General features: G+C 40.3%; 3 protein-coding genes across 6 annotated transcripts; all 3 read left to right on the forward strand.

The window, feature by feature from the left end:
- Positions 1 to 2,372: 2,372 nt before the first annotated feature.
- Positions 2,373 to 11,830, forward strand: wdtc1 (WD and tetratricopeptide repeats 1). 4 transcript variants are annotated; one of them, XM_022193413.2, is made up of 16 exons: positions 2,373 to 2,448; positions 3,033 to 3,174; positions 3,257 to 3,340; positions 3,439 to 3,485; positions 3,906 to 4,017; positions 4,174 to 4,361; positions 5,771 to 5,953; positions 6,058 to 6,152; positions 6,297 to 6,412; positions 6,549 to 6,624; positions 6,707 to 6,803; positions 7,785 to 7,955; positions 8,057 to 8,292; positions 8,596 to 8,764; positions 10,071 to 10,263; positions 10,347 to 11,830. In XM_022193413.2, exons 2-16 carry the CDS (start codon positions 3,109 to 3,111, stop codon positions 10,542 to 10,544), a joined length of 2,031 nt encoding a protein of 676 aa, XP_022049105.1. In that variant the 5' UTR covers positions 2,373 to 2,448; positions 3,033 to 3,108; the 3' UTR covers positions 10,545 to 11,830. The 4 variants fall into 4 exon arrangements, with proteins under 4 accessions (XP_022049105.1, XP_022049104.1, XP_022049103.1 ...); XM_022193412.2 differs by having other exon boundaries at positions 2,395 to 2,627; XM_022193411.2 differs by having other exon boundaries at positions 2,395 to 2,550.
- Positions 11,831 to 13,940: 2,110 nt separating this feature from the next.
- Positions 13,941 to 19,439, forward strand: LOC110950678 (transmembrane protein 222). The gene is made up of 6 exons (XM_022193415.2): positions 13,941 to 14,147; positions 14,378 to 14,462; positions 16,164 to 16,195; positions 16,293 to 16,389; positions 16,476 to 16,606; positions 18,580 to 19,439. Exons 1-6 carry the CDS (start codon positions 14,029 to 14,031, stop codon positions 18,665 to 18,667), a joined length of 552 nt encoding a protein of 183 aa, XP_022049107.1. The 5' UTR covers positions 13,941 to 14,028; the 3' UTR covers positions 18,668 to 19,439.
- Positions 19,440 to 19,808: 369 nt separating this feature from the next.
- LOC110950679 (trophoblast glycoprotein-like) lies at positions 19,809 to 21,771 on the forward strand. Its single transcript, XM_022193416.2, has 2 exons — positions 19,809 to 20,073; positions 20,284 to 21,771. Exons 1-2 carry the CDS (start codon positions 19,814 to 19,816, stop codon positions 21,245 to 21,247), a joined length of 1,224 nt encoding a protein of 407 aa, XP_022049108.1. The 5' UTR covers positions 19,809 to 19,813; the 3' UTR covers positions 21,248 to 21,771.
- Positions 21,772 to 22,319: the final 548 nt, after the last annotated feature.

The following is a 22,319-nucleotide window of genomic DNA, read 5'->3' on the forward strand; positions in this document are numbered from 1 at the left end:
TAAATGTACTATTAATAAATCTTTGTATTGACTGCATTTTTACATCCCAGTTGTTTGCATTTCCTTTTTTTTTTTTTAAATTGTACTTTTCAAGTATTTTGTACTTTTTTATTTTAAGTAATTTTCATATTTTATCGTATGATTAACCAATGATTTCATGTGCTTCCAAAATGTAGTATAATGTTGTATAGTATAAATGAATATATGGAACTATTAACCATTTAAGAAGCAACAGCCAATCATTGAACTCGTGGTGTGCATCCACACATCGTTCGGACCCTCATGACTTCATCTGAAGTTTGTCAGAGACTCACAATTTTCCAAAGAATTAAATATGTCACATTGAATCAAACAAGATATTTTAAAAAATCTGCATTCTTTGTAATATCTCAGTTAGAGTGAGCGTTGTTTACTGGATCTTCAACTGAAAGCTGCAACTATGTATGGAAAAACACAATTTTATGTGTCCTAAAAGCTATTTTAACAATATGCTGCTCATCTTATATGCTAATTTTAAACACATCAGATTTCTAACTTCATATTAAATAGTTAAAGGTGGCTCATAGCAAACAGAACAAAATGAAAGGTGCAGAAATGCTGACATAAGTTGCAGGACGTTTGGACATCAATGACATAGTCTGACATGTGCAGCAAATCTGGATTTTTCAAATAGGTTTGCAACATCTGACTCACTCTGTATTTTCTGGGTACAACGATTAGTAATGATAGTAATTGTGACCCAATGATTAACTGATACTTTCTTGTACAAAGTCATGCTATACAACCAAACACTGTTGCCCACACAATTTTAAAAAAGGTTTAAAGGGAAAATAATCTAAAGAGAAAATAAAAATAGAAAGTTCTGAAAATATTAGGGAGTTTAAACACAAAATAAAACATATCAAAGTCTTCATGACTAGTGTGACATTTTTGTCCTCATCAGCATCAGTTTCTGTTTTGCTATAACCGTGAGAACTAATGTGAATATGAATTTACTTATTGGCTGTCAGAGATATGTTTAGTGAAGCCCAGAAGGTGCACAGATCTGCAGAGATTTGTCAGTTAGTGATGCACAGAGTTCAGTGAAGACACAGTGAAATGAAGTTTTGTCATTATACTGCCCACTGCTGGAACAAGCTCCCATTAGAAGCTAGATTTGGCACAACTGAAGCAATTTACGACCTGTCCAGGGTGTCCCCTGCCTTCGCCCGAGTCAGCTGGGATATGCTCCAGCACCCCCCGCCCCCCGCCCCCCGCGACCCTAGTGAGGATAAAGCGGTGTATAGAGAATGGATGGATGGATGAAGCAATTTAATATCAAAAAAATAATTGGCTTTGATGTACATTACAATTTTTTCTTTATTATAAATATTTTTTATTCTTCTTATTAGAACTCTTTTGGGCATTTATTTGCACATTTCCATTTAAGATGTTATTATAAATAAATATATGTATAGGCTGCATTTGTACAGTTTATTTGCATGTATTGGCTTTTTATTTGCATCATTTTGTTTTTTCATTTGCATAATTTGTTTAAATGAGAGTAATTTACTATTAAACAAATGTTTGAACTCCATTTTTGCAATTTAATCATTTTTTTTGGTTTTTGTGTATCATTTTAAGTATTTGTTTTGCTATTATTTTATTCAGTTTCTATTAGATTTTTTAAAGTATGTTATGTATATTTTTTTAGCACATTCCTATTTTAAAAAGAGATATTTGCTATTTAATAAATTACTGGATAGACTTTGATTTTAAAATTTAATTAGTTGTTTTTACTTTTTTCTGTGTATTATTTTGTTTATTAATTTATTTTACTTTTTTATTTTCTATCATTTTTGATTGATTCCATTTTTCAGAGTATGCTATTCATTTGGTGGGATATTACCATTTCAAGAAAACATAATTACTATTAAATAAATCACCATAAGGGCTGTATTTTGACATTTTAATGCTTGCTGTGTATTATTTTGTGTATTTGCTTAGGGTTTTATTTTAGGTGATTAAAAAATTCATTTTTTAAAAGTATGTTAGATAGTTATTAGTACATTCATATGTAAACAGTTAGATATATTTATTACGAAATAAGCTACTGTATAGATTGCATTTTTAAGGCTTAATTGCTTGGTGTTGCTTTTTGTGTTGTAATATTTTGTATATTTTCAATTTTATGTAATTTATTTGATTCTATATTTTTTTAGCATGTTAACTATTTATTATTTAAACTATTATTTATATTTACAATAAAATAAACCACTATATACACTATATTTTTGCAGTTTAATTGATTGCATTTGCTGCATTTGTGCAACAATCTAAAATGCTTGTTATTGTTTCAAGCAATTTTTGCGGCTTTTATTGTGAAATGCACCGTCTGTCGCTTTAGCTGCGGAGAGAAGTTGCGTGATGATGTCCGGAGGGAGGAGGGTTGTGTTCAAGTCACAGAAGGTATTAGCGAGAATCCTGTCAACAAACTCGCACAGAGTGAAATTTATGACTTTGTTTAAATGGACACCTCTTGACAGACGCCTCTTTAGTCCGAGGAAAGCGGTGAGACTCGTTTAGTGGCCGCGAGTTGTGCTTAAAGCGCTGCAAATATGAAGTGGACGTTTTGTTTAGCTAGCAAGGTAACGCCAGCACGCTAACGCCAGCTACTTGGTAAACGACAGGTCCCTTAAAGGCCTGATGCAAAGGTGGCTAACGCTACTGGTAGGCTAACAGCGCTGTAACGTTTAAGTAATAGTTAGTGTTCAAGCAAATAGCCGACTGTTCTGCTGGCTGAGCTACATTGCTAATATTAGCTGGTTAGCTAATGACGAGAGAAAAAACAGTCTTTGGCACTGAGTGAGCAAAGTCTGCACACCAGCTAACGTTATGTGTACGCTGTGGCTTTTAATCAGCTGTTTAAAGAGCTCACAGTTAGTTAACAAGTCCAATGCATGCTAACCACTTAGCTCTTATCTTAGCTGTTTAACTGACATTAGCATTATATCGCATAATATTCTGGTTTAATCTGCTCAACCTCTTTACAGCTTAGCCACAAGAGAAAAGAGAGTAAATGTCATCTGAGCTCTGACCCCTGGAAACCTCCAGCCCAGAACCTAATTTATGTTTTGCGGTGAGGCCATGAGCACTGTCAACATCACCAGAGATATCCTGCACAGGCAGATCAGGGTGAGTAAACAAACGTCAGGGCATGACCTGAATGAACCAGCCGGTGCAAAAATGTGCTGCAGATGTTGATTTGTGTCTTCAGGACAAGAGAGCATCAGGCTTCCAGAGGTTCTACCATGTGACTGACCCCTTCATCAAGAGGCTTGGACTGGAGGCCGAGCTTCAGGTCATTAAATGCGGAGAACTGGGAAAAAGAAGTGGGACATGACGGGATATGTGTTTGTGTTATCTTGTTCTGACAGTTTGTACCAACTGTTTCCACAGGGCCATACAGGCTGTGTGAACTGTTTGGAATGGAATGAAGGAGGAGAGTAAGTGTAATATGTATCTATGTCAAATATATGTACAGTGAAGGCTGTTCCTTTCATGTTTCTGTTCTGTATGTTTGCTTCAAGTGATACAGCTTGATCATGGTATTTCTCTACATTGCATGTACGCTTCTAAAATTGTCTCTTTAAGCACTTAATTTGCCTCACTCTCAGCACCTTCAGTGTCCAATGAGACACCATAGTTTACATGAATTGAGAAAGAAAGAACGGAAGTTGGCAACAAGCTCATTACAGCTCCATTAATCCTAATGCCTAACCCTGAGGCCTATAAACAATAACTGTGCTGTATAATTACCACCAGTGTCATCATGCCTTCACAGTATAGCAATTTCAGTGACATTAGTAGCGAAGGGTGTAAACGAATGTTGCTCGACTCGTCCTGGTGATTGTTTGTGTCTTCAGTCTCCTGGCTTCAGGCTCTGATGATCAACATGCCATCATCTGGGATCCGTTCAGACACAAGAAGCTTACAACTATGCACACAGGCCACGCAGCAAACATATTCTCTGTAAAGGTGAGGAGGACTGATTGTCAGTTTTATAGCACAGTGTGGGCTGCATTTACAGTGATAATGTTCATCTTTAAGTCAGCGTTCAAAGATGAATCCTTTGTGAAGCATCCTGTCTGTGTTTATCGGTTCATTCTGGTGGTTTTTTGTCTATCCACACAGTTCCTGCCTCACTCCGGGGACAGGATTCTGGTAACAGGTGCAGCCGACACTAAGGTCCATGTGCACGACCTGACGGTGAAGGAGACCATCCATATGTTTTCTGATCACACTAACAGAGTTAAACGCATTGCTACGGCACCCATGTGGCCAAACACCTTCTGGAGTGCTGCAGAAGATGGCATCATCAGGTCAGATTGTTGTTTTTTAATCTCATCTAACAGTCTGAACCCCCAAGCAGTTTCTGCAAGTTTTTCTGTCACATCATGGCTCATTTTTCAGTGCAATTTAATGCCTTGCAACTCTGTTGTAACAGCACAGCCAGACAAAACTAGCTCATCAAAAATGTCTTTGTGAATTATAAACTATATAAGTCATGACACCACAGATCATTATGATTATTAATTTTGCAAAATAATATAAAAAGTTTCCATTCAACATGTATAACATTTTTCTAAGTTGTTACCAATATTGAAAAAAAATGGTGGTTTGACGTACTTCTTATTAAGTTATCTCCACACTTGTCACCTATGTACTCTGTGTAAATACAGCTTACAGTTAATTCCTTTTTTGTTTATTTTGTAAGTGACTGTTATTCACAATGGGGTCACTAATAGTTTTCTAGTTGCACCAAGGAGTTTAAAATATTTAATTTTATACAGACCACAATTGCTGTATGCTACACTAATGGTTTATTTTTGGCAAATGATGTAATTAATACATGTAAAATGAAGTTATTTGGATGTCATATTCAGATTTTTATTTTGAATTGGGGTCTTTTTCCTGAACAAAACCCAACATCACATATGTATAGTTTAAGAACCTGCTGACAGTTGAAAATCAGACAATTTTTCCTGTTTTTACAGTTTCTTGCTATGAAAAATAATGTAATTTTGGCAATTTTAAAAAAAAAATCATGCCTTCCACACTCTTCTGCTTGTTCTTGGTTTCAGAGGGTTAACCAGGAAAACGGCTCGCCAAGATTAAAAATCTTTTTTACCAGAGCTTCCTGGAAAAGACAGGCAGCAGCATAAATTAAGAGGCTACGGATATGCAGACATAAAACGATTCAAATCAGATTGACATAAAGATTACAGGGTCATAAAATCTAAAAAATAGCTTACAAGATGGCCAGACAGGGACAATTTAAGTCTTTCTGAACAAGTATGTATTTGGATGTCTGCCTACAAGTCCTGTAAAGAATTTTACTTGGTGAGATCAGCTCTTTTAAATTTGAGCAATCTTGCACAGACATTGGGAACAGATAGCAGGAATAAATCCATGGAGTATCAACAGCTTTCCTTCTTTTCTTGGCTGATTTAGATCCGTAGATATGAAGGACGCAGATTAAGAATTGCTCTATAAATAAGAACATGCTGGTGATTGTATCGATGGATGGACAGGACAGACCATCCACTTCAAACATATAACACAAGATTACTTACACAAAGATTTGTAGTAAACTTTAGTGCTCCGTGATAGAATATATCCAACTCATGTAAACACTGGGAGGATCCCAGAGATCTGAAATAAATTGATGATCAGTCAGTGACTGATTTTGTTACAGGTAAATTGTTCATTTTCTCCCTGTTCTCTCCAGACAATATGACCTGAGGGAGAGCAGTAAACACTCTGAGGTGCTGATCGACCTGACAGAGTTCTGTGGTCAACTGGTTGAGGCCAAATGTCTGGCTGTGAACCCGCGAGACAACAACTACCTGGCTGTGGGAGCCAACGGGCCTTTTGTTCGCCTCTATGACATCAGGATGATTCACAACTACAGGTTAATTGGGGTTTAATGTCCTTTTGTAGAAACAATAAGTCAACAATTGCTAAAGCACGGTGCGTGTGTCCGATTTATGACATTTTGTTTTGTTCCTCATACAGGAAATCTATGAGTCAGGGCACTTCAGCAGCTGTGCACACGTTCTGTGATCGGCAGAAACCCATTCCAGACGGAGCTGGGCAGTATTATGTTGCAGGTGTGTAAGTGAATAAACTGTTTGTGATCAAATTCATTTAACATATGCATTTATATTCTAATTATACCCTACAGTTATAGCATCAGGAGAGCTGGCTGTGAAAGTTGTGGTTGAATGACATCCCCTTCTGTCTGAATCCTTCAGGGCACTTGCCGGTGAAACTCCCAGACTACAATAACCGCCTGAGGGTCCTGGTGGCCACCTATGTTACTTTCAGTCCAGATGGCACCGAGCTGCTTGTTAACATGGGCGGGGAACAGGTAATGTGTCTTAGAACAAACAAGGAATGCTGAGAGGAGATAATCACTTCTGTTTACAGTTGTGTTCTCCGTCTGTCCTTCACTTCCTGTGGCAGCAGTATTGAAATAACTGCTGTTTATTTTCTACATCTTACAGGTGTATCTGTTCGACTTGACTTTTAAACAGAGGCCATATACTTTCTTCCTTCAAAAAACATACCCGTCATCAACAGGTACATCTAAGCTATAACAAAATAATACTGAATGGTACCTTTCTCCGTTATATTAATAATTTCAGAATTTTTGGCTTTCCAGGAGACGTGCAGAATGGAAAGACGACCAACGGCGTCTCCAACGGTATTCACCTGCCAGCCAGCCACATTTGCTTCGCTGGAAGCAAAATGCACTCTAGGTAATGTTTTTTTCTTCTGTGGGCACCAAAATCTGGCATTACACCCTCCCATAGGACAAATTCTTTAAAACTGGAGGATCGGTAATCTCTAACATTATTGGTACTAGAAGAACTAAGACAATACATGACCTATTTATTATTGCTACATAAACATTGCACTGTATTTTTATCTGATTTGTCTATGCTGCATTTTCTCTATTTCTGGAAGAAGATGCTCTTTCTCAGAGCTTGTGTGTGGTTGGTTCTCGGTCTACATATTCTGAAGTGTAGTTACAGTTTAAAAGACACTGCTTGTTGGCATAAGAGCGGAAACATGGTTAATTTGTCGAAACTTTAGGTGAATTTTCTTCATATACAGGTGCAGAAATGCACAGTTTCGCCCTGCGTAGCTGGAGTTAACGACTATACAAACATAGCATAATGATTAAAAGTAACAATTAGCCAGCTGATTGTTGAGCTGTGGCTGCTTTAATAAATTCAGTCTGAAATGGTCATAGCATCATCTGAATTGTCTTCAGAAATTCAGCTTCAGAGTAGAGTGGATTTAATGATTCAGGGGCTGAGGACAAACTCTGCAGCTCTGCAGCTGAATCTTGCCTAATTTTCAGCCCTTTTCTGACTGAATTTTGGTGTTAACAGTGTAAAATAAGTTCCCTGTTTCAGTAAAATGATACTGAATGTAAAAAATACTGTCCAAAAATAGTTCTGCATTCATTTACAGTGAAAAGTTACAGATAAGAAATTTTAAAAAAAGACAAAATTTAAATTGTCTTTAATTTGTTAGATTTTTTCTCTTCAAAATGAAAAAAAGAATCAATAAGAGTACAATTAACATCCCACATCAACAGTACGGGTTGCACTGCTATAATGTTTACCATGCCCATCCTTACCTTTCACTAATGTTTCACATACACACCAACTCTGTGAAGGATAGCATGTGTAAAGTTCTTAAAAATCTTTCTTCTTCTGCCATTTGTGTAGTTCTACTGATCTCCCTCCTCACTTGGAGAAGATAAAGCAACAAGCTAATGATGCCTTCGCCCGGCAGCAGTGGACACAGGCCATCCAGCTGTACAGTTTAGGTATTCACCAGGCCAGCTGCAATGCCATGCTGTACGGGAACCGGGCTGCAGCCTACATGAAACGCAAGTGGTAGGTGTCATTTTATTATCGCAGTGAGATGATTCATTTTCTTTTCCCGGAGGCTTTAGAAACGGTGACTAAGTGTTTATGCTTGCATGTGTGATATCCAGGGATGGAGACCATTATGATGCCCTCAGGGACTGTCTGAAGGCTCTGACTCTGAACCCCGGCCATCTGAAAGCACATTTCAGACTGGCACGCTGTCTGTTTGAGTTGAAGTATGTGGCTGAGGCTCTGGAGTGTCTGGATGATTTCAAAGGAAAGTTTCCAGAGCAGGCGCACAGCAGTGCCTGTGATGCCTTAGATAAAGACATCAAGGCTGCGCTTTTCTCCAAGACAGAATCAGGTGGGAAAGAGTGAAGTGGTACCTTGGTGGTTTGCTGTAGCTGTCAGTTGTTAAATGAATATGTACACAGCTGGATCTTGACGTAAACATAAAAACCACACTGCCGCCAGATAATTCTGGTTATTTACCAAGTTTGTATCCACAGTCAGAGTGAGACTTTTATACATTAGAGCCAATAACTGTAAAGAGCTGAATTGTAATCGGCACATATTTACGTTTATAAAGTGTAACAGACGGCCCTTGTTTATTTGAAAACGGGATTGAATCACTCTTGTAAAAGTACAAATTGTTTTTCCTCCCCAGCAGAAGACAAGAAGGCCAACAGCTCCATTCGATTCCACTCATTCAGTCGGAAAGAATCCATTCCTGAAGACGAGCTGGTGTTGAGAGAGCGCAGCTTTGACTACAAGCATAGATACTGCGGTCACTGCAACACCACCACCGATATCAAAGAGGCCAACTTCTTTGGAAGGTCAGTAGGGGGCAGTGTTTTGCTTTTTTCCCCAGTTACAGTGACTGCAAAATAAGATTTAACTAACAAACCGTAAATAATTATCGTCTAATGTGTCTTTAATGAACATATCCACTAAATATTCACAGTCCTTTAATAGCAATGACCTCAAACAGCCTTTCTGGTAGCTGCAGATGAAACCTGCTCAGCTTTTTGATAGAATTGTGAACATTCTTCCCAACAGATTTGCTTAATATATTCTAAAGATATGAATGGATCTCTTGATGTCATTCCACAGCATTTATATATATATATATATTTTTTTTACATTATCTCTCTTGTGTGCTCAACACTTTTCTTTTGGTTTTATGCGTCCGTATGACTAGATACAGTGATTATTTTCCAAGAAATATTGTACTGCTGCCTCTACTTCTGCAAGATTTAAATACTCAGTAGGGCTGTAGTAGAGGACTGCATCGGATCTGGGATTCCATGTGTCCCGTGGGACCCAATGAAACTCTTGCTGGAGCAGGTGTTAAAAAAAGCTACTCCTGGGATTTACCACAACAAGAAAGATGGAGTCAACAAAAGCAGCTGACAGGAAGATTAAAGCAGGTTTTTACAATAGAAAGCAAAGTAAAGCAAAACAAGCCTGACACAAGGATGCATTTCTTAGTTGTTACTGACAAAGATGGAAAAGAATTGGACTTTACTGTGTCGGTTTTGCAGTGTTGATGTACAGAGAGCCTCAAATCTGGGACCTCCAGGTTGAGGCAACACCTGTTTTGTTCTTCTGTGTGAAACTAAGCACTCCTCCAGAGATAAAGCACTTCTTCCCTTGGTATCAAGCTAATTGACACCATGTCAAAGAAGTTGTCAATTTGCATATCACAGCTCAAGAAAGCACATGACACACATAGAAACGGTAGGATAGCATGTCTGTGTTAGGATGTTCCACCAACAATCGTGTTTCATTCTTGAAGCTTTGAGTGTGAACATGTCAGAATTGCAATATTTCAATATGTTTGGTCTAGTAAATGTTTCATTTTGTGGCCAAGCGATTGATTGAATAGTAGGTATGATTTCAATCGACCAAGATTTTCTTTGGAGTCTACAGCCCTAGTACACAGAGGTTTAACAGGCCTAATGAGGTATGTACTGGTAAAGACTCAAGCACTACTGTTGATTGCCTTTACATAATCTGGTTTCCCATCATAACATCTGGTTGAACAACAGGAATAACTAAAACCATTGCTTCAGTTCTTTTTGAACCTTGTATATCTGCCGAATTCATCAGGCAGGTCTAAATGGTTCTTTTTCTGTACAGCAAAGGCCAGTACATCGTCAGCGGCTCAGATGATGGCTCCTTCTTTATCTGGGAAAAGGAGACGACTAATCTGGTGAGAATCCTGCAGGGAGATGAGTCCATAGTCAACTGTCTGCAGCCTCACCCCAGCTACTGCTTCCTGGCTACTAGTGGTATCGACCCTGTGGTTCGATTATGGAACCCCAGACCAGAGGTAAGAGAGCTGATCGGATATTTTACACACATAGGTGAGGTAAAAAGATGCATTGTAATGAGCTGTGTTTTCTTCTGCTGCAGTCTGACAACGAGAACGGACGCGTCGTGGAGGACATGGAGGGAGCTGCTCAGGCAAACCAGCGGCGTATGAACGCTGACCCACTGGAAGTCATGCTGCTTAACATGGGCTATCGCATCACTGGTCTGCGTGGTGTCGGCCCGGATGGTTCGGACGATGAGGACAGCTCAGAGGGACAGGTGCAGTGCAGGCCAAGCTAAACAAACAGCCATCCATTCTGTAGAATGGATTTAGGAAGCAAAGCGCTCTCCCAGCTCCTGTTTGAATCTTAATCCCCCCTCCCTGTCTGACAGAACATTGAGTGAATGTCATGTCACATCTCTGCACTATGCATCGCCCTCCCCCGTCCTGCGAGAGGACCGGTGGAGACCACTTCCGGGAGAGGAATTCATGGAGGGTAGAGACGACGCCCTTCTCACCCCCTTCAAAGCACCAACGACACCTCAGCCTGTCCCTCCACCCCGCGGGAGGGGGGGACACCTTTGAGGAGAGCACCTTCCACGTCACTCCCCCAGTTTCTCACGAAGAAGGAGGAGTTCAGCACTTATCCTTCCTCAGGTTTATGTTGGAGAGAGACACTACACGGACAAGGCTGCAGTCGGGCGACCTATTTTCAGGTCGGCGTGGCCGCACGGTCGCGGTGTCCTCCGCCGAGGATCAGATCACAGATTAGAAAACGGTGCTTTGTTGCATCTCCTGTCTGCTCTGCAGATGGAGCAAAGTGTCACAGTGTCATCTCAGAAAGGCTGCACACCCGAGTCATCGATTCGAAGTTCGAGTTTTGGTTGCAGGAAGCCTAGAATTAAGTGTCGACAGTGTTGCTCCGATGAAGTGTGTTTATAAGCTTTGTTTAGTTTACAACTGTCAGGAAAAACAAGGGGTTTCTTCTGCCAAAGTTTGCCATCTGCCATTTCAACAGCCAAGGATTAATGTTTGAGTTCTCTGTGTCATTGAAACACAATTTTGGCTCCTTTAAGTTAAGGTTTTAATCTAATAGATTATTGACAATTCAACAAGAGATCAACCAAGAAATATTTGTAAAACACAAAACTTTCTAATACTGTTTTTGTCTTTGTCCTGTCGATTGCACATGTCGTTTGAGATGTCAGTGTCCAACTTGTTGGGTATAAGTGGGGCACAGATGCTAATTTGTGGTAAATGACAACTGGGCGCTAAGTACTAGGTGGCTGATAGGGTTCCTGCCTACTAGCTGCGTGGCTCTAGCATTAGTCCTCTGCTGCAGTCAGGTGTTCAGTCCTGCTTGCATGAGGCTTCTCTGACCATAGTTGAGGGCGAAACAAAACAAACTCAGCCACATCCCATCCGCTGCTCAGAGAACAGCTCTTTGGGTCTTCTAAATGTTAACGAAAGGTTCCTCATGCGTCACTAGGCTTCCATGCGTTTTACTTTATTCATGAATTTGTTTTTCTTCGAGGAATCCTGTAATAACCTTTGTTGCAAACAAAGAATAAAATCATTGAACACCTTCTCGTCCGTGCAGTCAAATTTGTTTGCCTTTTATAGTGTAACGGTTACACAACAGATCCAGCTGGACTGACTCGATACTATGTAGGTTAGGAAGATGTACTGCAGGTGGGGCTACGGTGTGAAGTCTTGGCTCATTTATCAGTGTCTGCTCGACTCTGCTTTTGGTGGCTATCGGACTACAAATGTGGGGACACTACATCACAAGCATGAGTAGTTAGGGGAGAATCTCATGCTCTATATACTGTACGGTAATGAGGTGGCCCAGCTCCAGGAGAGGAGGAGGTTACACTACAGCGACAGTGAATGTGGCTGCCCAATAGGCCTGGAAGGTAAAGATGCTTCCAAGGCTAGAAAAAAAAACGCCTCTTTGCAGATGTTTGATGAATGTGTTGATTTAAACAACAGTGCAATACATCTTAAAGTTGTTGGTTTTTTTTACCGTAAATAAGACAAGCCACATCCATTCTAATAATCTTCTGTCTTTGGAGCAGTTTGAAGATTTCTGTCACATAAGTCCCACAATAGATAAAAACAAAGGTTTAAATTTCATATAAATGACAAGAAAATGCATCATTTTGTTGTTTTGGTGGAAACTGTGATGACAGGTGTTGTGCAATTGCAATTATGCTTGTATCTCTATTATTTTACCTGCTCCGTGCCCTCAATTATAACCAGTCCAATTCTTTTTATTGATTAAAAATTGGACTAATTCAGCTCATAAAATACTGTTTCCGAGCAAAAAGAAGGTGATTACATTTCCTTTATTGTGATTGAAGTGTTATTAATGCTTCAAAATTACTTGATTTCGCACATGAGGGTTGTATTTAATAGAATACAACTCACAGGAAAATTATAGTCTAGTTTCCAAACATAAACACGGATATTAGACATGCCTAAATGTCCGATCTAATGCTACACTTTAGCCTATAATTATTGCAATGTCATGCCTATAAACTGCAAACACAACTTTGGTCACAAGTATTTTGCTACAAGAAACATTAACGTTTCACAAAGGCATTTACTCGTTATCACCACGGAGATAAAGTTCGTTGTATTTGCACATTATGACTGACCAGATTAGAGCAGCTGCAGAGTTAAGCTCAAAATTACTCATACTTGTATCACATTTGGATTTTTTATGTGGTAAACAAGTCTCTATATATGTTTTTTTTTCACTTTACTAAAAATGTTGTGTCCAAAGTTATTCCTACTCTTTCTCAGTAATCAGTGACATCTTTATTTACACAGTTCTTCTAATCAGTAGCAGTCTTTCTGCTTGTCTCTTTTATTCCATTTTTGTGATGATCTTCATATATTTCAAGGTTGAAGGCCTCCTCTCCATCATTCTGGTCTTCAGATCAATTTCTTTTTTGTCCAGGTGAGTTTTTCTGTGTCTGTCTTGAAGAAGTGAAGTCTTCAACCTTCAAGACCAGCTTTGTTCAGGATGGCCTGGCACTTTAAAACACTTTTAATATGCCTTTTGCTGTCTTGTGAGCAGCCACAGCATGAAACTGGAGGTCCTCACTGAGCTCTTTGGCTTTGACAATGTGTTGCAATTATTTAGTAACTGACTACAACTAATGTATCAGCTGTTCTCAATTTATAGTGCATTAGAACACCCTATAGCACCATAACCACTTGGAGTGAGTAAAGTTGTTTTTTTCTCTCAAATATTTATAATTTCAACAGGTATGAATAAATAAGATACAGATTTTTGGTAAAAAATTACAAATATTTACATTTAGCATCTTTAACACAGTGTCTCATTGTCTTTTGTCAGCTATTTATGTCATTTCCAGCCAGAAAAAAAACAACCAGAAAAAACTTCTTGTTAAATACAAAATCACTATAAATCAAAATTAGACATCAGTATGAATAATATTTGTTTAAATGTATCATTAACATCTTTGGTCACGTGTTTATGTCATTTCCAGCCAGAAGAAACCTGCTGGTAAAATAAACATTCACTATAAATAAAATAATAATGTGGGGATTAACTGCACATAAAGTTAATCAGTTCAGCCCTGTAGCGCGTGGTAAATCCTAGCCTCTAACGGTACTCAAACACCACAGACACGCAGTAATGAACGGTGTGCTGCGTTCACGGACCGACAGCTGGTTCCGTCGACAACGTGCTCACGCCGCCTGGCCTGGCTGTGCGTCACTGTCATCTCCCCGCTGTCACTCCGGGTTGTGATGGCGGAGGTGGACGATACCGACGTAATGATGAGCTACCACGGTGATTTCTTGAAAAGCGACCGAAAAAGCAGCCGCTACCCATACTGCGTCGTCTGGACGCCCATTCCCATTTTATCGTAAGAAGCTAACGCGACATTCTTGCTAATGCTAGCTTAGCGCTAACTGTGGCAGCTTACGGCTCGGCTCGGGTGGCTGCTTATTATTTAGCTAACGTCGGATAAAATAAAGCAGATTTATCGTTCTATCTGTATAATTTTACTAGAGCAATTAATATGTATTTGTATTCTGGTACACACTCAAACATATGCAAACCGGCTCATATGCATCTGTTTCGTGCGTCCTGCAGGTGGCTGCTTCCCTTCATTGGGCACATGGGCATCTGCACTTCTGCTGGCATCATAAGAGATTTTGCAGGATCTTACTTTGTCTCGGTGAGCATGGATTTTGCACCCAATTCACCCTTTCATGCACCCAAATTGTTCATACCCATGCAAAAAATGTGATTTATACTGAGTGTTTATGTGACCAGTAAGCTTCTTCTAGCTATAAATGGCATAAATAAGTGACAGAAGATGGTAAGACATTGTGTTTGAGATGTTAAAAATACAATTTTAAACTATTTTAATATTTTTTAATTCATTTGACCAAAAATGTCATGCCCAGAATTATTCATATCGTGGAAATTGTTGCATAAGCAGATTCTGTGTCATTCCAAATAGTTTTTTTTTTCATTTCTGTTCCTCTATTTCAAATGCAAAACACAGTTACAAAATGGCACAGTTAAAGCACTAGCAAAAAACAAATAAAAAGCAAATTCTGAAAACGAGTGCATGCTGTGGAGTCGATCTCAACAACTCGCAGTTTGGATTTCAAAGCTTTTTCTACTATGTTCCAGAGCGTTCTAGTACACTATAAGCTGAGAGCAGCTAATGCAGTAGTCTCTAATAGTTATTACCCAATTGCAAGTCATGGCTGAAACCAGAGAGCTCAGTGATTACCTCCGGTTGTGCATTGTGGCTGCTCACAGGATGAGGAACGGCTGTAAAGTCATATCCAAGTGTTTTCAAGTGCCAGTGGCCCCAGTGCAAAGCATAATTAAAAAGTATAAGGAGCTCCACTCAATCTCACAAGTCATTGAAGGCCAAAAGCAACCCATGGACTGACAAGAATAGGAGTGTGACAGGTCAGGAAGTGTCTAAGAATAACTTGATGAATCTGAGTGATTCTGGTGTCAACATCTGAACGCAAACACTGAACAAGGTTGGTCTCCATGATAGTGAAATGAAGTTGTTTGGACACAGTGGCATGGCTTTCATTTGGTGATGGAAGGAACAAGCATTCAATCCCCAAGAACAGCATCCCCACTGTCAAACATGGTGGTGGAAATGTGATGTTTTGGGGGTGTTTATCAGTCAGTGGGTCAGCAAACTTTGCCAAAGTATACATGTTCTTGAGGAAAACATCAGGTGATCTGCAGAAAAACTTGTCCTTGGGCAGCATTGAAGCTTCCAATGAGACAGTGATCCAAAACATGCAGCCAAAGAAGTCAAGATATTATGAAAACGGAACTATATGAACAAGTCGGAGTCCAAACTTGAATTCATCCAGAATCTGTGAAGGAACTGAAGACCAGAGTAATGGAGAGGAAGGCTTTGGCCTTTGGAGATCATCATAAAGAGGAACAAAATCTCAATGGAGACCTGCAGAAAGACTGTTTGATTGATGTGATTGCAAATATAGGCTTTGCCGCTGACAACTGACAAAGAATAGGAATACTTTTGGATGTGGCATTTTTAGTAAACATATAAAAATAGTTAAAATTCAACATCACCATGTCTAACACAACATCTTGCCGTCCTCTGTCACTTGTTTATATCCTATCCAGCTTGAAGAACCCTATTAGTCAAATAGAAACTCTATAACTAACAGTTGATCATTCTGTGGTTGCTCAGCAGAGTTCAGTAGCTAAGGTTGACATTAAAATGCAAATCTTCAACGTGATGCTTCCATGCAGATTAAAGCTGAAAATATACTGCACTTTCTGTGATAAACACACTCAGCTCTACCGGAATTTAAAGCATAAGATCACAGTGTATGATTCCTGTTTTTAAAATGTGACATTTTCTTCCCAGGAGGACAACATGGGCTTTGGTAGACCAACAAAGTAAGCGTATAAATCAAAATATTAATAGTTTTGTTGTATCTTAATGAGTAAGTCACGCACAGTTAACACTTTGATCGACTGTTAACTGTTATTGCAGGTACTGGAAGCTCGATGTGGATAAAGTCTGTGGTAACGGTGCAGCTACGTGGGACAAAGCAGTACACGATGCATCTGAGGAATACAAATGCAGGCCGGTAGGACAGTATTTATTTATTGCTTTGTACACATTTCTGGATCATTAGTAATATTATAACTACTTTTTTCCTCTTTTTCATTGAAGCACAATCTGTGCTTTGATAACTGCCATTCCCACGTCGCGATGGCCCTCAACCTCATGCGCTACGACAACAGCACATCTTGGAACATGGTGAACCTGTGTGCGCTGTCTCTCATTCATGGAAAGCATGTAAGGTAAATATTTTAGACTCGTTCAGCCACTTGTTTTCGCTTTGCAAGTACAATATGTGCAGTGGTGCTTGAAAGTTTGTCAACCTTTTTTTTCTGCAAAAAATATGACCTAAAACATCTTCAGATTGTCACACAATGCATGAAAGATAAAGAGAACATTATGGTTGAAATATGATACGTTATGTTTGGAGAAAGTAAAACACTGAAATCCAGCATAAGAACCTTACTCCATCTCTGAAGCATGGTGGTGGCAGCATCATTTGAGTAATTCAAAAGCTTTCATAAACTTTCAAGCACCGCTGTGTATGAAGCTAAAGCCTACCAGCTGCTCCATGTTCCTTTAGCTTCCAGTGTTTAAAAGTGTGGGAACAATTCTGACCTATACCATCACCAGATGCTTAAAATTAGCTAAAGAGAACACGAGTGAGCACGAGACAGAAATATCACAGTTGGTCATTTCCTTTTTTGTGGTTGAGGATGCAGTCTTGCCCATCTTTGAGTGGCAAAAATATGTGAACCTGAAGGAGTAGCAGCTAGTTTGAAGGTGAAATTACAACCAGAGGAAAGAAAAACACTGCAACCCAGCATAAGAACCTGACTGCATCTGTAAAGCATGGTGGTGGCAGCATCATTCGAAAACTTCAAACGCTTTCAAAAACTTAAAGCACCACTGTATTATGAAGCTAAAGTCTACCTTGCTTTCCAGTGACCATCTGCTCCATGGTGGTCTAGCTCCCAATGGTTTTTTTTTTTTTTTTTTTTTGTTTTTGCAATAGAGGGTCTTCTTGTTTTTATGGAAAATCCTAAACTGGCCGACTTTCACTGAGGGCACGTGATGATAAATGCCCTTGTGTTTGTAGCTACACATTATGTGCATTTGGTGGAGTCATTAGATTAAGTCAAGGACACTTAAGGACAGAAGCAGCTGGGATCAAATTGCCTTCCCAACCCCCCACTCATTCTACCACGTGGCCTACATCTGCCTCGCTGATTTGCATTGAATCCTTGAATGTAACGAGGAACTTGAGAAACAAGATTTTATTTCTGGCTTGTTTACGCCAATCTCATTGATTTAGGAAACGAAGAAAAGTTGTTTTCATGCTTTACATCCGCTTTAAATTTGAAGTAAAGCCATATTATTCACAATAATTACCTTGAACCAGCAGGAAACAGTCAAAAGCATGAGTTAAATACATATTGTGGTGTAATTATTATTTGATAACATACATATTTGTTTTTTTTTATTTCTAGATAGTGTTTTCCAATACAAATGTATGGAAGTTGCATTGTTTTAGCCAGAAATCTCCACGGTTTGTAAATGTATCATTTTTCAGCCTGATTTATTGAACACACGACATCCAATTTATCCTGACATCGCTTAGGAGATGGAAGGAAAAGTGATGCAGGAGGATTTCCTTTTCTAAAATAAACATACAGGCATCATAGAACCAGTGGAGACACAAGTAGCTGCAGTGGAATTAGAGGAAAAACTGACTTTCTGACAGCACTGGGTCAAACGCACATGAAGCATTTTCACCACAAATGCTCCTCGCTTTCAGAGACATTTGGCTCAGAGAAGCCCCTTCATTATTCTGCGCTGACCCACATAGCAAACGCTTGCGTCACACTTTGTGTTGCCGCTGCGTGAGCCTTTTGAGCAGAAGGGGAGTCGTGTAATTCATCACTGACAGCAGCGCTCCCCTCTGTGCCACCGCTGGAGGTCACCTCTCCGCTGGGGCTCCCTGGCTGGACGAGGACAGCAGGACGCAGACTGAGGTGTAGCTGCCGCCGTAGAGGAGAGCTGCAGGGCCTCAGGGAGCAAAGATGCCGCACCGTGCGATACCTCACCTCATACGTCCTTGTCTGTCCAGAACGCACCTAGGAAGGGTGTTTTATTTGCCCTCCCCGCCGCTCCAGTCACCAGGTGTTGACGCTTCCTCTAACTCACATTCCCCTCTTTCTTTCTAATCCTTCAGCTGGGCCGCATTCCTCAAGACCTGGCTGCCCTTCCTCATGCTGTGCGGAGTCCTCGCCACGTTCATCCTCACATTCAACCTCCAGTAGAGCGCCGCCATTAGATGACTCACAGACTTCGGTTATACTTAAAACATTGTCATTGAATGATGCGTTTCGACGGGACACGTGTTAGTACAGAAAATACCGAATGACAGACCGCATGGTGTGTCGTGATCTCTAGGAATCTAGTTTTGGAGGGCGTTTAAGGACGAGCTGTTTGTGGTTAGCTGTGAATGAAGTGATTATTTATGTTTCAACAGTGGATTTTTTTCCCCCATAATGAACATTATTTTAGCTGATCACCTCCTTAAAATATACCATTTTTCACGTGGTGGCTTCTGCATTTCATGATGGAAGATGATCTCCTCCAGATTAGAGCGATGCATCTGGGATGTATTTGTCATGAATGGCCGTGATGAATGTGCTTCCAGACCGGCTAATGTACATTTCAGTGATGAATCGCTGCAAAATGGATCACGAAATCTTAACGCTGAAAGTATTCATCAATTATTTGTCTAAGAGATACGAGCCACTACCAAAGATAGAATGATGGAAGACCCACGTGTGAAAAAAATGTGGCATTGTCCTCCTTTAAATTCCATTTACCCTCTTGTGTGTTCAGACGGATATGTTAAGTTTATTATCATTGTTTGCTCCAGGCAGTTACTGAATGCTTTCTAATTGTGCATCCTCATGCTGGAAAGTTACTATAACCCTGTTGTGTTACACAAAGCAATACTAAATTTCATTTTTATGCATTATGTATTTATTTGTTTGGTTTTGAAGTTGTGTACCTAAATAAGCGTTATTTATTATTGTCTATGTTGATTTTTTTTTTACCTTCATTTTGCATTTGCTGTATGCACAACCTTTCCCAGTCTCCTCTGGCAGACTGTGGTGTAGGTCACAAGCTGTGGGTGCCCTGATGGTCCTCTGTACCTTTAAGGGAACCACGCACCTCTCTCATCCAGCAAATTCTGCGTGATACGAACTACCATCAATTTACAGGAAACCTTTCTTCCCACAGTAGAGCAGCAGATGAGGAGGGACTGGAGCTGCAGTGTTTGATGAGTTTAATGAGGACAAAAGCTTTGATTTATCCCTGCACACGGAATCCCCTTTTTCTCTGCTGTAATTCTCGTGCGTTAGGATCTTTTTTATTTTCATTTTTAAATATTTTGCTATGATTTAGAGATGTGTATTTTTCCTGTCCTTGTGTTTTTGGGAGTTTTTCTTTGCGCGCCGCACCAGTGCTTGGAGTGTCCTTCTGGCTGTGAGTGTTTCGCCGTCACCCGCACAGTGAAATGTGTTTCTAAGGCTCTGCTCTCGGTGCCGCGAAACATCCCGGGATACGCCAGGACTGTTGTCATCGCAGGGAACAACATACACCATATCGGACCCGATTCGTTTACAGAGCTGGAGAATGTCACTAATATCGTTTTAAGCAATAACAGGTGAGAATGTGCGTTCTGTTTCACTTCTGTATATGAAGCCATATTTGGATAATATGACTAACTTTCTTGATGTGTACATAATAAATGAACAATGCTGATTTCTGGGTATGTGCTTTTTATTTGCTCATGTGGTTGCAATAGTAGTTTCCAAGCTTGAGAATGATATGAAATACAGAAGAGCATATGTTAAAGTGTGAGTCATCTCTTCAGGATCACAGAGATGGCTTCACACACCTTCTCCGCCCTGGTCAACCTCCGCTTCCTCGACCTCAGCGGCAACCAGCTGGCCCTCATCCATCCGGAGGCGCTTCGCATCCCCGGCAGCCCCCTCCAGGAGCTCAACCTGAGCCGCTCGCTGCACAACTTCACCGCCCTCACGGACCTGACCACGGCTCTGCGGTGGGGCGGCCTGGGGGGTCTCCTCCGCCTCGACCTCTCCGGGAACCACCTCGCCCTGCTGCCCCCCGGGATGTTCTCCCACCTGCCCAACCTGCAGCAGCTCTTCCTCGCCAACAATTCCCTGGTGGCCGTCTACGGCGGGACCTTCTCCGGCATGAACCACTTGGAGGTGCTGGATGTGACGCGCAACGCCTTCAGGACGTTCAGGGCCGACGCTCTGCAGGAGCTGGAGAAGCTGGGGAACGTCAGGATCCTTCTCGGGAACAACCCCTACGCCTGCACTTGTGACATCCGGGATTTTGTCTCGTGGCTGAACAAAACAAAAGCTCGGGTTGATGTGGAAGCTGTGAGATGCTCCTCACCGAGTCGGTTGACTGACATCCAGCTGCGAGGGCTGAGCGTCCAGGCCATCGGGTGTGTGGTTCCAGTCCTTGCGGAGGTGGCCGACCTCACCCTGCAGACCTCCTACGTCTTCCTGGGGCTGGTGCTGGGGTTCGTGGGCATGGTTTTCCTCTTTGTGCTCTACCTGAACCGCAAAGGAATGAAGAAGTGGATCATTGAGATGAGGGACGCGTGCCGGGACGTCCTGGAGGGCTATCACTACCGGTACGAGATCGACTCGGACCCTCGGCTCGGCCACGTCTCAGCGGGCAGCAGCAGGGCTCAGAGGCATTTAGCTTTATCACAGCAGCTGCCAAGTGACACCTGCATTGTCCAGGTTCCCACAGACACACAAGTCAAACAGGTGACCACCTCCCCACCTGTAAACTTATGATCTTTAAGTAGAGTATGATGTATATGTAAATAGTTTACTCCAGGACATTTACAATTAGTTGTTTTTAGCTTTCCTGTGCAGTTCTAGACTATAAATACCACCTTAAAAGTGCCTTTTTCGTTTTTGAGGCACGCCAGTATTGCATCTGTAAATTAGCATCTTGTTTTTAATCATGCATTTTTATAAGAGCATATTTCATAGGCTGCACTGGAATGTCGTTTTTTGGTCTTAGTATCACAACTTTTAATATCTTATCATTCTACAAAAGATACAAAACATAGATGGCAACATGAAAATAAGATGATGTAGTAAGAAACTGCACTCCAGAGACAACCAGTACATTTTAGAATAGGCCTTTATAATATTCTGTATGCTTCAGTAAAAGGGAAGAAACCCTTAAAATTAACTTTTATTGTGTTCATAATGGGATCTGTGTTATTCAGACATGTAGACACTGAGGATACAATCTCATGAATCTTGTATTTACATTAATTATTAATAAATAAAATAAATGCTGTATCTGATTTTCCTGTGCTCCTATTTTATTATACACCTTGTGACACAGACTCATATTTCTCCAGGTGAGGCGGCACCTCTGTTTCAGTGGGTGATTAAGTGTTTCCATACAGAGATAAATAGGGCAGACTGAAAGATAATATTTGGAAACACACCTGCTGGCTGTGCAGCTGTGCTCCCCTGTGTTACAGTCAGCTCTACACTGCATATGTGTGTGTTAACAGCATGTTTGGGAGTTAGAAAGTGTATTTTTCACAATGTTAACTGCAAAATGCCACTGTTCGTTATGCTTTAGTTGTAGTTTAGTGTAAAAAATGCCGAATTACAAGTAAAACCCTGCATGAAAAGTCACAAAGGATTAAAAATATATAAATTTTACAAGCAGAGTTAAAAAGTATTAAAGTAAAAACACTTTTTTTGATCCCTCTGAGTGATATATTGTTATATTTGACCTCATTAGATAATTAATAGTGAAGCATCAGTGTCTAAATAGGTTCTGATTGACAAATCTGTTAAATTAAAAAAAAAAAAAACATTTTCTCTAATCTTTCACTTT

Source organism: Acanthochromis polyacanthus, chromosome 12 (genome assembly GCF_021347895.1).
Source record: "Acanthochromis polyacanthus isolate Apoly-LR-REF ecotype Palm Island chromosome 12, KAUST_Apoly_ChrSc, whole genome shotgun sequence".
Taxonomy (NCBI): Eukaryota; Metazoa; Chordata; class Actinopteri; family Pomacentridae; genus Acanthochromis; species Acanthochromis polyacanthus.